The sequence below is a fragment of the Lipotes vexillifer genome, unplaced genomic scaffold, assembly GCF_000442215.2.
Source record: "Lipotes vexillifer unplaced genomic scaffold, Lipotes_vexillifer_v1.1 scaffold417, whole genome shotgun sequence".
NCBI classification, from domain to species: Eukaryota; Metazoa; Chordata; class Mammalia; order Artiodactyla; family Lipotidae; genus Lipotes; species Lipotes vexillifer.
The window spans coordinates 1,159,326-1,174,019 of record NW_006791294.1 but is presented as its reverse complement, the minus strand read 5'-3'; the positions used below and the strand labels follow the sequence as shown (position 1 = coordinate 1,174,019).

Here is a 14,694-nt window from a genome sequence, read left to right as displayed (position 1 = left end):
TTCAGTAGGGACCTCACGAGGATGCTTGGTTGTTCTCCATAGCATCAGCTCAGAGTGTTGGGAAGTAAAACCTGTTATCATGCACTGGACCCAGGAACCCGGTAGCTGTCCTCGGGTGTCCAATGGGAGCGAGAAAAAAGGAGAGCTGAGCGCTGAGCCAGGCATAAGCCCTGCTTATGACTCACTTCAATCCTGGGTTGATTCCAGAACACTGTCTGCACTGCAATTCAGCACAGCTCCTCGAAGCCAGACTCTAGTCCAAAGGCAAGTGAAGATGCCGATAAGAAAATAGTCCTTTTTCCTTCGGCCCTTTGCCCCCATAACTTCCTCTTAACACCCAACGTCTCACGTCTTGATTGAGAAAGAACTGCCAGTGTGAGACCTTTTTGCTGCTCTAATGCAAAGCAGTTGTGATCCTGACATACCAGCCAGATAAATCCAACTTAATGGGAATGTTCAGTGGCCAAGAACAGGCTGCCAAGAGCACAGTATTAGGCTGGCAGAGTTTAAATTACTTAACAACATCCAATGCCAACACTAAATCAGGAATTGCTGACCATTTGGTAGAGAGTTATGAATTAAGGATTATGAGGCTGGAGTTGAAGCAATAGCCTTATCCAACGTTCAAGTGCAGCCACTCATGCCAAACTATAAACATATCACTTCCTGGAGGATGTGCTAGGCCACTTGAACTTGAAATCAAGGACTGTCGGTGTGCATCCAAGATCCTTGCAAACATCCAGCAAGTACACAAGCCCTACTGGTCTCTTCTGCTGCGCAAGTACAGAGACCTAACCTCTGATCTGCCCAGCAGACAAAATGATTAGGATCCCTTGGATCGATGTGCATAATTACGTTCCCAAAGATGGAGAATTTCAATTGATTGAAAACACTCAGGAGCACCTACCACACAACCTCTGCTTGCATTTGACTGAATGCCAAGTCCTTCCAAGGAGGATCTGCCCAAGGATTTACCAACAATCATCTCATTTCCATTCTCAAAATTTTGAGGTGGCAACTTCACCATAAGTACAGTGTTTCTCAACCGAGCAGCCTTACACAAGAGACATGATTCCCAAACTATGGATTCCTCTCTTGTTGTCAATCAACCGTCCCTCACACATCTCCCAACAGCCCTTGTGTTGGGGAAGATGGTACCATATGAGAACCGTTGATGAGTGCGTGACGTGGCGCAATAGAGCAGTCTTCCAAGGGAGACAAAATGAAACTCCAGATTCCCCTTGGCACAGAGATTTCCTGCTCCGTCTTATTAACTAAGCCACAGCCAAACCAGAAATTAGCTCTGCCATTCTTCCACTCCTCTTAGAAGATTAAAAAAAAACACATCAAGTTACAACCAGACTTTCACAGCTTCTATTGAGAATACTTTCTTTTTATTATACAGGTTTCATATACATAACAATTATTTAGGGAACATTTACAGGCAAGGAGCTCAATCCCAAAACTCCGTTTTCACCCACACACATTGACAAAGTTATTGCTTTGTGAACAGAAAGCTTCAATTAAATTAGAGTCTTCCAGAGTCGAGAACAGCGCTCAGGATCCTCTTGACTCTTAATACCCTGTGTACATATGAATAAAGCCTAAAGATGTGTCTTAGATTACCCCGTCACCTTTAAAAGCTAATATGAAAGTTGAATCCCATTTCTCAAAAAGTCATAAGAAGTGCACCCGTATTTACAGACCCCATTAAATTATGCATAAATAAAATCTGTACACTCAACGCAGCTTCTCAAAATACAGAATTCTCCTCTGGGACTTGGGATGAGAGACAGCAAAAAAAAAAAAAAAAAATGCTTGCTGCCCACCCCTTTTCAAGTTTTCTCGAAACACCAAGATGTGAAATAAATACGCAAAATAAAGCTTCCGTACCTTAAAGGAACATGTCTTTTCAAAGCGTCTCCTCCTATTTGAAGAGTTAACTTTCAAGGTTTTTTTTGTTTTTTTCTTAAAAAGAAAAACATAAAATCATCAGCAGGCTTTGCTTCTACAAGTTTCGTAAAACCCGAAGGGTCCCTGTGAACAAGGGATTTAAAGTGTGTCAAATACCACCTATTAACCAGTTCTTAGGCGGATAGAATCCTTGCCTCCTGTGGTATGTAGGATGAGACTGAAGAGGGTACATAAATACTTTTACCTTAACACTGAAAGTTACTGTGGATCGGAATCACATCAATTTGACATTTCAACAGCTATGTGTGTGTGGGTTTTTGTTAGCCCAGGGAATTTATTTAAAAGGTTCCAAAACTTGTAGCACCACTTTTCAGAGAAAGGAAGAATGGGGTTCCAAAAAATAAAATATCAGCTTAATGGGTAAAGAGCCAGCACTTGTCACCTCCTGATAGCTCGTCCAGAGTTTAGGAGACACTTCAGCACTCCTTAAATACTAAGGAATCCAGGAGGGCACGTGAAGATCTAGAAATCCAACGGAGGCCCTTTTCACGGGAAGGTGGATAACGAACTCTGTCCCCCAGGCAAGCGGGGTTCCCAGTTTGTCCTAGTCGAGACCGGTTTTGGAGTCCTTTTCCTTCCAGACTCTTCGGCCCTTTGTTCACCCCTGTCTTACTTCCTGTGTTTCTCCATCTTTTCCAGGGTTTTGCTAGAATCGGCTGGACTCTGGTCTCCGGGATTCATGTAGGATTTGTCTATGACCATCAGGGCTTCTTTTATGTAGTTCTGCACGGCAGACACAGCAGCACAGATGGCCTGGCTGCCAAACCCATGGGTAATCAGGCTGAAATGAGACAAGCAGCTCTGGATGCTGGTCTCCAGGACCGGAGTGGGCCGGTTGTTCCCATTGGGAGTTCGGTCTTGATTGAGAAGGTCTGTGAATTCTTTACACACTTGCCTGTGAAAGACAGTCAACACACACCACTGAGTCGTGACAGGTAAATAGCACCAACTAGTGTGGGGATGACACCTAGAGGCACCGAGAATTTGGGGCTGGCCAAGAAGTAGATTTTAAACTAATAGCAATAGCCAGCTGCTGCACTTAGCACCTATTCTGTGCTGGGCCCTGAACTAAACTTTTTATTTATGTTTGGCTGTATTGGGTCTTCGTTGCAGCACGTGGGCTTTCTTCTAGTTGCGGCGAGCGGGGGCTACTCTTCGTTGTGGTGCGTGGGCCTCTCATTGCGGTGGCTTCTCTTGTTGCGGAGCACGGGCTCTCGGCACGCGGGCTTCGGTAGTTGCGGCACGTGGGCTTCAGTAGTTGTGGCTCTTGGGCTCTAGAGCGCAGGCTCAGTAGCTGTGGCGCACGGGCTTAGTTGCTCCGGCATGTGGGATCTTCCCGGGCCAGGGCTTTGAACCCGTGTCCCCTGCATTGGCAGGCGGATTCTTGACCACTGCGCCCCCAGGGAAGCCCTGAACTAAACTCTTTTAAGTACTATCTTATTTAATCCTCACTGCAATTAGAAAAGATAAAAGGATTAATGCCAGAATCAACTGGCCAAGGTCACCAGGACTGGTAAGAGGTGGAGTCAGAATTCCAGCCCAGGAGTAAGGGCTAGCTTTATTTGATGCAGATTGGTTCCTTAAACCAATTCTGTCAAGATCCCTGAATTCAATTCCCTGAAACAGGCTAGTTCTGCTTCATTTACCATGATTTTAAAATCCATTTACTCTTGGTTTCTATGAGAAATCCCTCAGCTGCATTAAGTCGTTTTGAGACATTGAATTTGCCCTCGTCTCCTACACACACAACCCGATCATTACATTTTAAAAATCAAAAACATCTTGTTATCAGGAGGCAGAAGGCGCATGATCTTGACTGGATGTGATAAAATAAATTGTCTTCAACACACGTTTTTGTAAGACATGCAAATAAGATAATGAAAGAGTAGCTTAACTAGTTTGAGCTGAATAACTAAACAGCTCAAAAACGCTCATTCTGAGCAATACACTCACTGCTCTAATTCTTCTAAATCCTACAAAGTTACTCTAATCTGACTCTGTAAAAGATGCTCCTTGCCATTCCCTTTTGCTCAACACCCTAACTTACTTAAGGAGCCTGTCTTGCTTGAGCGCCAGGGACTGTGCTGGCCCCTCAGCTGCAAGGTCAGAGCATTAGGGCATCAAATTCTCAAGCCTGGATACTTACTGTGCAGCCAGCAGCATATTCTTCCTAGTTGCCATCTCATTGCGTCCTCCGAGATGAGGTCTGGTTAAATACTCAGCCACGGATTTACTAGGAAATTCTGCTTCACAGACATAGGCAAAGTCCCGAGCCAAATGAACAGCCTCACCTAGAATAATCGGCAATGGCAACAGACTTTAGGGCCACTGTGGTCCCCAAGGCAAACTGTCCCTTCCCTCTTTTTCCAGCACTATCGGTATTGGTCTAGCAGTCATTTTGCATTCTAAAATGCAATCATACAAAGCGACAACAATCCAGCCAGTAAGCAGCAACTTCCTGGGTACCTTCAGTGGGTACTCTCCCCTAGGGTGAAATCACACAATGTGAGAAAGGGAAAAAAAAAAAAAAGCCTGAAAATTTTAACTGTACTTAAACGATGTTACCCCAGTCCTCTGCCCAACCTGAGCAGATGTTCCTCTCGCTGATAAAACAGCATCCAGCATCCATCAGTAGTACAGAAGTTGGAAAACTTAGGGGGGGTGAGCATGACTGACAAAGAAGCAAACTGTCACTTTTCTTTATGAAACTGGGACAAAAGTCTTTGACACGGAACTTTGTTTCTAAATGAGGGCGCCCCATTACTGGTGGAGGTAAGTCTCTAGAATGTTGCTTTAAGAAAGAGAAGCAGGAGTGTTTCCTACTGGAAATGTTAGGAGCCCTACCTACCCTCTCGTCTCAGGTATTGTGGGGCACAGAGGGAGAAAAAACGAGGGGAGGGTGTCATTTCCCACCGGAGGCGCTGGGTTCTTTCTGGTTCCAAGATTTGGGGCTGCTAGAGCTTTTACAAACCCAGATGGTGGACCTCACCCACCATCCCCACTTCCCTCCCCGACTCACTAAATCAACATCTGAGAACCATTGTTCTGGCACACGCTTTCTCATTCAAGCACCCCTGCCTGGCTGGTAAGGAAACCTAGGGGAGCCGCATTTATGCACCACGAACGCAGAATCCACCATTCTCCATGCAGGACAGCTGGTCCCCAACAGCATCGAACAGGCAGCTCCTTTCTCCTTGCCCTGACCTCCAAAGACACTCGTAAAAAGGTAGAGCAGGGCCCTGCCAAGTCTCTTTTAGCACCGCAGTCGCGCCATTTAGACCAGGGAAAGAAAGTGTTCAAAAGATTGCCTGGCTACCAGGAGACCACCCCTCATTGGCTCCCCCGGCCCCGAGCCGGGGCCCAGCGCCCTGCTGATTGGGCGAGGTGCTGGCGGCCGCTCCAGGCTTAAGGATAAGCCCCTCCGTGTTCATCAACTCATTTTCCTGTGCGCAGTAACAACGAGCTTGTTTTGTTTTGAAAAATAATTATTTCACTTTTCCCTCGCCCACTTTGTAAAAGGCCGTATTGCATTCTTGGCTACTTTCCAGGTTCGGGGCGCAGGTCCATTCAAGAAACTGAAATGTCACATCCTAACTATCTTAGGACTGGGGAGAGGGGCTCATCTGTGGGCCCCATTACTTTTTTTTTTTGATGGGGGAAATGAACAAAGGAACTGTGAATTGGGCTAGTCTCATTGTATACAAGGGCTTTTCTCTTCACTGACCACAGTTCGAATATTCCACAGCTACAAAAACTAGAAACGGTCCCACTGCCCACCAGTAACCAGCTTTTTTTAAAAAAGGTGTACCAAATGATCGATTGCATCCTTCAAAAACTGGTTCATCTGATAATGTGATGTCTTAGGAAAACCAGTTTCTTTTTAACAATGATTTTCTGGGAGACCCAGAACAGAACACTTCAGCAGATAGATTGTTAAATGTTAACTTATTTGATTAAATGACTGTGATTCATTGTAATGAACGCGTGGCAAAATCGCTTGCATCTCTCTTTTGTGACTAAGAGTTGTTTTTAACCTTTTCTTATACCTTTTTTTTGGGGGGGGCGGGTGCCGCACCCCACGGCATGTGGAATCTTAGCTCCCTGATCAGAGGTCGAACCCACGTCCCCTGCATTGGAAGGCGAAGTCTCAACCACTGGATCGCCAGGAAGTCCCTAACCTTTTCTTTAGAGAAATATTAAAGACTCAACACAGCACTAACTGAAAACACTGCAAAAGAAAAGCACAACTCCACTGACCTTCTACTAAAGATGTCAGGAGGGTGACGTGAGCAGCTTTCCGTCTCCCCGCTGGAAGATTCAACCCAATTTTGTCCAACTTCTCCCGCAAGGATCGGCCACCATTTTTAGATTTGGCTCTGAGCAAAATAATAATAATAATAATAAAATAAAAATTCTTTTCTCAAGAAACCACTTTAAAATTCTAAATGCCTAACATGCTGCTTACAAAACAGAAATCTGTCAGAAACAATCTACATTATATGGCTCATAATCAAGTGATACAGGGAATCCTTATTAGTTAATCCCTGTAAAATTCAAAAATCTTTCTTAGCATCGCCAACATTATTTTTTTTTTTAATCACAGAACATTGCAAGTTGTACAGAGCAGACAAATTTTCACTTGTAGAAACTGCAGCAGCCCCCCAAAAAAACAACTCCCTGGGGGAACCAGGCCCATGGAGCTCCTCTACTCTGAATACAGATGCTACCACTTCATACAAGGAATCAAATCCTAACCAAGTGAGAATTTGTTAGCGCTGTTTTAACACTTCCTTCTACATTTGGCACTTTCTAAAAGAGAAGACGTGTACTAAAACTCCCTGAGCCAATGAGAATTCAGGGTTAGGTACAAAAGTTCCATAAATGTTAAAACTATCTCCCTGGTCCTTTTATATTATTCATCCCCAACCATTCAACCGCCATGCCCAGAACGTGTCCCCATGTACCTTCTGAGGACACCTCCCAGTAATGAGGCATTTAAGCACTCAGGCGGGGACAGTCGCCTCTGGACTTCAGCAACTGTCACTTTGTATTTAGATGTAGAGCTGAGGAGGGACAATCTTCCAGGGACCGAGCAGAAGACCTCGCTGGGATTCATCACAGTCTCCACCAGCTCCTTCTGACAAGGGAGACTCAAGGGGTTCTTCGTCATTGAAATAGGACCTGTGAGTGAAGATCAGAAGTGGCATTCCCAAGCAAACCACTAACCAAAGCTGAAAGAGCTCTTTGAACAACTAACACTGCATGTTGGACTATAAATTGCAAGCAGATTTTTTAAAAGCCATATTCTTCAAAGATAATCGAATCTGAATTTCACGATTTAACACTTTCATCTGGCAAAATCTTTCAGTGCAACTGATCACAGTAAATTTTAAAATACAAACACACCTATTCTAAGTTTACTGGGAAATTCAGTTTATTTTCTGAGGTTTTCTTTCTTCCCCCCCCCCAATCCATTTTTCCTCAGTTGATTTCAAACAGTTTAACCTCAAGTAACAGACCATAGCTACATTTCATTTAGGATTACCCCGTTTCCCAACAGAGCTAAACTGGGAATCCTGGCAGTAGGTAACTTAATTTCACGAGCCACTCACTCGCCCCAAGTAATCCAATTTTCCAAACCCCCGCCCACCTCACCCCTGCATAAACCCAGAATTAAGGCTCCTTACCCCTGTGCGTATTTGAAATCAGAAATAAAATCACATCAACCCGTTCAACAATTAAAATTGTCACAGAACCAATCACTCCACTAAGGTATGCGGTGACTTGTCTTCCAAATTAAGTCACAGCCTTAACTCACTCTGGGATTCTTTCCGGGAGGATTGTAAAAACGCTCTCGAATTCAAGAAGTAACACCCACCAAGGGAAAACTATGGAGTAACAAATCCAGAGATTGAGGGGCAGCTCCTGAGAGCATCCTTTTCCATTTAGATCTTAAAGAAATGCTCCGTCTTCTCACTCCTAAAACCTACCTGCCTCGAGTCCCTGTCACTCCCTTCCACCACAAATGTCCCAAGTCGGATACCAAAAGCCCTACCTCACCAATAAGTTGGTAACTTCCCAGTACCGCTAAGAACCACTACAGGGTGTGTGACGCCAGAGGAAGAAAACAACTCGCGCTCACTCCGTACCTTTGCGAATAACCGTCTGATCATGCAGAAGTAGGTGCTGGTCGTCGACATTCTGGGGGAGAAATGACAAAGTTTCCTTTAAGTTCGGGGGAGCCTGGGCAGGGTAGGGGAGAGGCAGTGGGGCGAACGGGTCCGGGCAGGGCCGAGGCGCTCACCTGCACCTCCTCCATCTGGTGCGCCATGTCGTGGAGCCCCAGGTTCTCGGCCAGGCCCGCGGCGTCCAGGGCGTGCGAGTGGGGCAGCAGCAGGTCCGAGCGGCGGTAGGCGTCCCTGCGGGCGCTCACGGCGCCGCCGTCCAGCCCGGAGAGGTGGGGCAACAGGCCGGCCGGGCGCGCGTGGTGCGAGGGCAGCCCAGCCCCCTCCTGGCTCTGGCGGCCCGGCCAGGCCTGCTGCTGGCTGCCGGTGGGCGCCGGCTGGTGCAGGGGGTTGATGGCGGCGGCGTACGCTTCTCCCAGATGCGAGTAGGGGTCGGCTGCCTGCGAGTAAGCCAGCTGCTGGTAGGGAGGCGGAAAGTAGGGTGGTGGCTGGTATTCGGCGACTCCAGCATGGGAGAGGGGCGGCGCGGGGCTGTAGAGATGCTGCCCGGCGGAGGGGAGGTGAGGCAGGCGCGAGTTCCCATTGCTGCTCGCGTCGTGGCGATCCTGGGGCAGAGAAACGGGGACCCGGTTAGTACGAAACCCTGCTACTGCGCACGGCCCGCGGCCACCGCGCTGAGCCTTGTGACCCCCGGGGACCCACCGCACCAGCCCGGACCGACCCCCGCGGGGCCTGCCCTCGGGCCAAAAGGGAGCAACGTGCCCCGCGGGTTTCGTTGTCAACCGCGAGTCCGCAAGGGGAACCTGGAGAAAAACCTGGAGGAACGTGCCCTCCGGGCCCCGCGGCGAAGGTCTGACGCCCGAGGTATTCTGCGGCTCCAAGTCCGAATGCCAGGCCTTGGGCCGGGAGAAGCTGGGGCAGGGGTCCGGGGAGAAAGCCTGCAGGCAGCGCAGAGCGCGGTCGCTCACAAGCCCGCACATGCTGGCGTCGTCGGCCCAAAGTGGGGAAGCGGTGGGCGCGGATAATGCGCGCCGCGCAGGAAGTGCGCCGTTTCCCCGCCCCAGGGACCCTCCCTTCCACGCCCTCAGGACAAAGACCTCCGGGCGAGAGACCCTCCCTAGCGGGGGCAGCCACCCAACGCCGCCCAAGGGACTCGGGGAGGAGCCCGCCCAAGCCAGGGGTGCGCTCCCTGCTAGCTGTGTCCCGACCAAGTAACGCCGTCCTGCCCAGCCACCGTCAGTCTCCCCACAAATCGGGCACGGAGAGAGAACGAAGGACCCCGAAAATTGGGCAACCTTGCCTGCGCACGTTCCCTCGCCCCACGGCTGTCCGACTTAATTCTCAAAGGACGTGTCGCCATGTGTTCCCGGGGTCACAGGGGTGGCGGGGGACCAGGAGAGCTATGACACCGTCGCCCCCTAGCTGAAGTGCCCGGGCCTGCAAACAGGGGCAGCCCCTCTAGGTCCCGCGGGCGCACGGCTCGCCCGCGTCCCCGCCGCCACTGCTCCCCTCTCCCGGGGCCCAGGCTCACGCCTCGCGCCGCCTGCGTCTCCTTCCTCTTCCCGCTCGCCGCCTCCCTCCCTCCCACTCTCCGAAACTCTAGCTCAACCTGTCCGACAGGCTGGAGCACTCCCGAGCGCTTACGGCCCCATCTGGCCTCAGCACCCCCCCCGCCCCCCCCTTCTCTGGAAAGCCAAACTTCGGTTGTTTTCTTGTTTCCCCGAGGGGGTAGCGGGGCAGGTGACAAGCCCGCCTCGGAGAAGACTCCGCAAAGGTGTCGCCGGCAGGTGGCCTCGTCTGACCCCTTTGGACGGAGGTTTCGTGCGTAAAAGCCACCTCTAAAAGTTGCAGACCCAGCGCTCTTCCGAGAAAACGTGGAAAAGGGCTGTTTTGCTTCTCAGGAAACCGGCCGGTAAGCTCTGTGGGTGGGATCTGCTATGCTCTTTCCAGGCCCCATTCCCGAGACTGGATATTTAGGTAAAGGCCCGATTCAGGAAGGGGACCCTGGAGAAACGCACTAGGGAATGTCCGGAAAAGTGGACCCTGTCCCATCGAAAGGCGAGCGGTGGGTGCCTGTTCGCTGCTCCTGCGCCCTCGCCCCCGACCTCGGTCCAGTGGCCCGCGCCTCCGGGACTGTACTCGGGCGGGGCCAGGCTGCGCCCTTGTGCCCAGCTCACCTCGCAGTCCTCTTCATACTTGACATTATCGGTTATTTTCCACAACATGGCGTCCGGCGTCCCCCAAAACAGTCGCCAGTTAAATCCAGGTTCCCCCCACCCCCCGAGCGGTAAATCCAAAATTGGGGTCACGGTGGCCGGGCGTCTGCCGCTGCCCCCGCCGCGCGCGGGCCTAGCCGTCCCGGTCACTGGACGCGCATCGGCGGCTCCGCGATTGTAGATGCTGCCGCCGCGGGTGTAGAGGCCGCGGCCGGGGACCGGGAAAGCCGCGCCCGCAGTGTGTGTCCAGGCAATAGCCGCGGGATCCGGGCGCCTTAATGAGAAGAAATTATCATAACTCCTCCCCGGGGGCCGGCGCGAAGGCCCCGGCGCCGGGCGGGGCGGCCCCCAGCCAGTCCCAGCCTAGCTCCGCCCCGCATCCTGGCCCGGCGCCGCGCGGAGACCCACGCCTCGGGGGGGCTTAGGAGAGGAGTCGAGTGGGCCGCACCTCGGTGACAGCCGCAAACCTATGAGGCCAGCGTCCCCCATCACGCCATCCATCAGTCACCCTCACCAAGCACACACCTGAGGTTGGCAGAGCTGGGGACCGGGATCCGAACCCAAGAGCCCCCCCTCTTTCACCGACAGCGCCTTCCCCCACCCTCCAAAAGACGTCTCAACAGCTGAGGTCCCCCTATCTCCTAAAACGTCCCAAACACCCGCTCCAAGGAGATTTAAGGTTTAAACTGGAATCAGGCCGCTGGAGTCCCAATCCCTCCGAGGGACGACGCCCTCCCCCGCACGGCGTGGGCACAGTGCGCTCGGGGTCCTCCGAGGGGGCGGGGGTGGGAAGGCCTTCTGGGGAGTCGGCCCCAAGCGCCACCGAGCGGGCGGGCCGCTCCACCGGCCCCGAAGTCTCGGACAACTGCGTTTCGCCGCCATCGCCCGAAGCTCCATCTCCAAGGCTGGGCTGCGGCCGGGAGGCGGGTGGGGGGGCACCCGCCTACCCTCGCCCGGCCCTGCCCTGCCCGGCGCCGGCTCGGCAGCTTCCTCCGACGGGCCAGGCACTCAGAAGCCTCAACTCAACCGAGAAAAGAGGTGCGGGGCTGAATGCAACCCTAGCGTCACAGGCGGGGGCGAGGGAAGAGGTGGGGGGACGAGGAGGGGCCGTGGAGGGACCCCCGCTGGAGAGGTGAGCACCCGGGGTCCGCAGATACAGGCAGAAAACGAAACTTCCTTCCACATAAACGTTGCCTCTCCCCACAATATGCATTTGGCCCCCAACCTTGACAGCAAAGCGCAATGCTGAAACATTTTAAAGAAACGAAATCCATTGGTCCGATTATTGTAATTGACCTTTTTTTTTTTTGCTGCAAGGGGAAAGTCGCTACTTCTCGGGAGCTGAATTTAAACATTCTCAGGGAATCAGAGAAGGAATCTTTCGATTTGATTCCGAATCCGATTTTGCAATAATCAATACCTATCAGTTTAGTGCCCCGGGCCTGGAGTGGACGCTGCTCCCAATTCACAGAATGAATGCACCCACTGCTTCCCTACTCCCGCTCGGGTTTGTTTGAACTTTAGCATTTCTTTAAACCGAGATGGGCCTAAAATAAAATAGCCAAAATAAAAATAGGCGTCTTCCAAGCGAAAGGTTCTTCCTCGCCCTAGAGGGTAGACAGATTCCAGGTGATATTCCGACCAGTTGTGAGAACAAAACCTGGAGGCGAAAGCACTGGGGGCTTTTCGGGCTTGTCTGCGGGCTCTGCAGTAGGAGGTACAAAGACCGTGCACACACGACCCCTGACACCTAGCTTTCAAGACACCGTGGGGCAGGGGACGGGGGGTAAGAGAGAAAACCGCAGAAGCTGCGCTCCTGGTACTCGGGAGTGGGGTCAGGGGGCACCTGCTCCGGGCAGGAATCGGACCCGGTGCGGTAGGCATGCTGGCGCCCTGGGCGTGGAAGATTGGGGTCCCAGGTACTTTCGAGGGAGGCTGCGGAGCCTCTGGGCGCCCCAGACACCCAGACCAGTGACGCAGGAGCTGTCCTCCACGCAGGGCCTTCTAGCCCCGGCTTTGACTCCAAGACCCGGCCGGGGATGCAGCTTGAACAACTTGTCTCGTCCACGCCTGCAACTTTACCGCCGGGCATGTTGGGTCCAGGGCTGGGCAACAAGGTACCAACCCCCCGCCCCAGGTCCTGGCTGCCCTTCCTTTCCTCAGCAGCGCTCGTCAAAGCCACCCGGAGGGACGGAAATCCCTCGCAGCCCCGGGGCGTCTACGGCGGAGGCAAAGGGAGCCGATGGGCCCCGAGGGTTTGCGCACCTCCGTTTAGGGAGCCCCAAGGGCACAGAGGTTTCGGAACCGCTCGGCAAAGGCCATTCATTCCCAAGCCAGCGCCCTGGACCTGGACGCTGCCCCCCTCCAAGGGACACGCGCTCAAGCTAGAGCGCAACTTCTGCGCCCTGGATGCGGAAGGCAGCACAAACGAATCCTCAACCTTCCCGGCCAGGCCGACTCTACCCAAACACGCACAGCTTCTGCTTCAGGGACGGAACCCTGGCACGCGCGCGCCCTGGTCCGGATGCCGGAAATCTCAGCCCTTCCTTGAGCTCAACTTTTCTGCTCTGAGCCGAGAGCGAGAGCAGAGAGCCGATAGCTCCCACACTCAAGAAAGACCTCCCCCAAGGCACCCCACCCCTCGCTGCGCGAAGACGCGTGACTGCGTGGCCGCGCCCTTAGGCAGCCACGACCTGGGAAGGGTGCCCCCTCCGACCCTCCGTGGCTTCGCAGACGCCAAGTGTAAACAGAACGTGGGGATCCCGGGGAGCAGCCTCGCCGCTCGCCTCGCACAATCAAGGATATGGGGCTGGACGGTTGTCAGCGGCTTCCCTCTGTCGCCCCCTAGGGAGCCTGCACTCAACCCACACGCTTGAAACCCTGGACCCCGGCCCCCAGCCCGCTCGGATGGCGCTAGAAACCAGAGACCGGAGGCGACAAGGCGTCTGCGAGGACAGCAGCGCTACAACAGTGCGCCACCTCCAAAGATGCGCGGGCAGCTGCCTCTGGAAACAAGGCTCCCAGACCCGGGCGGCAGGCTTCCGCCGCCTCCACCCCCATGGCAAGCCCAGGAAGGCGGCGGGGCGGGTAGAGCTGGACTGGAGCAGGCCTGCGACTCCTCTTCCCGTCCCGGGGAGGGGGCGCCCGAGCGGCAGGTGGAGGCCCCGAAGCGCCCTCGCGGGCGTCGTGCACCAAACGAGGTGTCTGTCTCGCCCCGCGGAACAGTTTGGGCTCGGGCTGGGACCGCAGTTAAGAGGCGGGGCCCGGCGAAGCAGAGCCGAAAAGCCGGGGCCTACAGCAGTCCGGGAGGGCGCCCATTCACGCGCTAGCCCACGCCCTCCCTCGCAGCACGGGCACCCACTGAACGGACACTTGGCGTCCAAGAGCATCCGAACTGTCTAAGCCCACTAAGGTGCACGTCCGGGGCGCCACATGTATTAAATAATTCACAGTCAGTCCAAAATAGCAGCAATAATATCAAAATAGCAGTTGTTTTACTGATGCTCAAATTGGCGGCTACACACACGCACAGATGCTTCTCGTCTTAGCCCAGGGTCCAGCCCAACTCTTTCTACTGCTCACTTGTAAGCGCTCCGCGCCAGGCCGGGTCCTCAAAGGGCTTTCGCAGCCTTTAGCTCTTCCTTTGCAAGCATCCTCGCAAACCAGCAAAAGCGAAGCGCGGAGCTGGGGGAGCCTGTAGGACCCAAGCTTCGGAGAGGCTCTCATTTGCGGAGCGCTCGCCGAGCGCAGCGGTCGTGGTAGAGTCTCTAACTTGACGACCATGGCCCCACTTCTCAGCAGGCGAATTTTCAGTCGTCCAACTACCTCAAAGCCACCAGCCTGCCTGTTCTTCAAGGCCACCTTCCTAGCGGCTCTCGGGCACCTATTAGAGACAAGCCGGCTCTCGCCTCCCTGCCCCGGGGGACCCCCGCCCTCAGAGTGCCTGTCACCTCTCCACCCACTAACATCCCTGGGCCCATCCGGGTGCAGTCTAACCGCTCCGAGCGCAGGCAGGACGCCAAGGCGCGAGCCCAGTGTCCCCGGAGGCCTTCTCGGCTCGGCGTCCTAGAACAACAGGCACCTCCAGGCCAGCTAAGCCCGGAGGCCTTCACCTATTTATCTGGTCGCCGCCAGGCGAGGAGGCCCACTGTGGCCAGGTGCCCAGCGGCGCGGACTCGGCTTCCTGCTCCAAAAGTGCGCAGCGTCCAGGGGCCACCGTGCACCCCGCACCGGCGCCCATCCCACCCAGGAGGCACACAGCCCCTCCGGCAGCCAGGCCTCCAGCGCCCCTCTCTTTCCCCGCCGGTCCTTGCATCTGT

The 14,694-nt window shown here is 53.6% G+C and overlaps 1 protein-coding gene across 1 annotated transcript; it reads right to left on the bottom strand.

The window, feature by feature from the left end:
- Window positions 1-2,309: 2,309 nt before the first annotated feature.
- TFAP2C (transcription factor AP-2 gamma) lies at window positions 2,310-10,617 on the bottom strand. The gene is made up of 7 exons (XM_007464275.1): window positions 10,337-10,617; window positions 8,279-8,764; window positions 8,124-8,175; window positions 6,939-7,155; window positions 6,232-6,350; window positions 4,121-4,265; window positions 2,310-2,869 (listed from the first exon to the last, which is right to left on the bottom strand). Exons 1-7 carry the CDS (start codon window positions 10,382-10,384, stop codon window positions 2,584-2,586), a joined length of 1,353 nt encoding a protein of 450 aa, XP_007464337.1. The 5' UTR covers window positions 10,385-10,617; the 3' UTR covers window positions 2,310-2,583.
- Window positions 10,618-14,694: the final 4,077 nt, after the last annotated feature.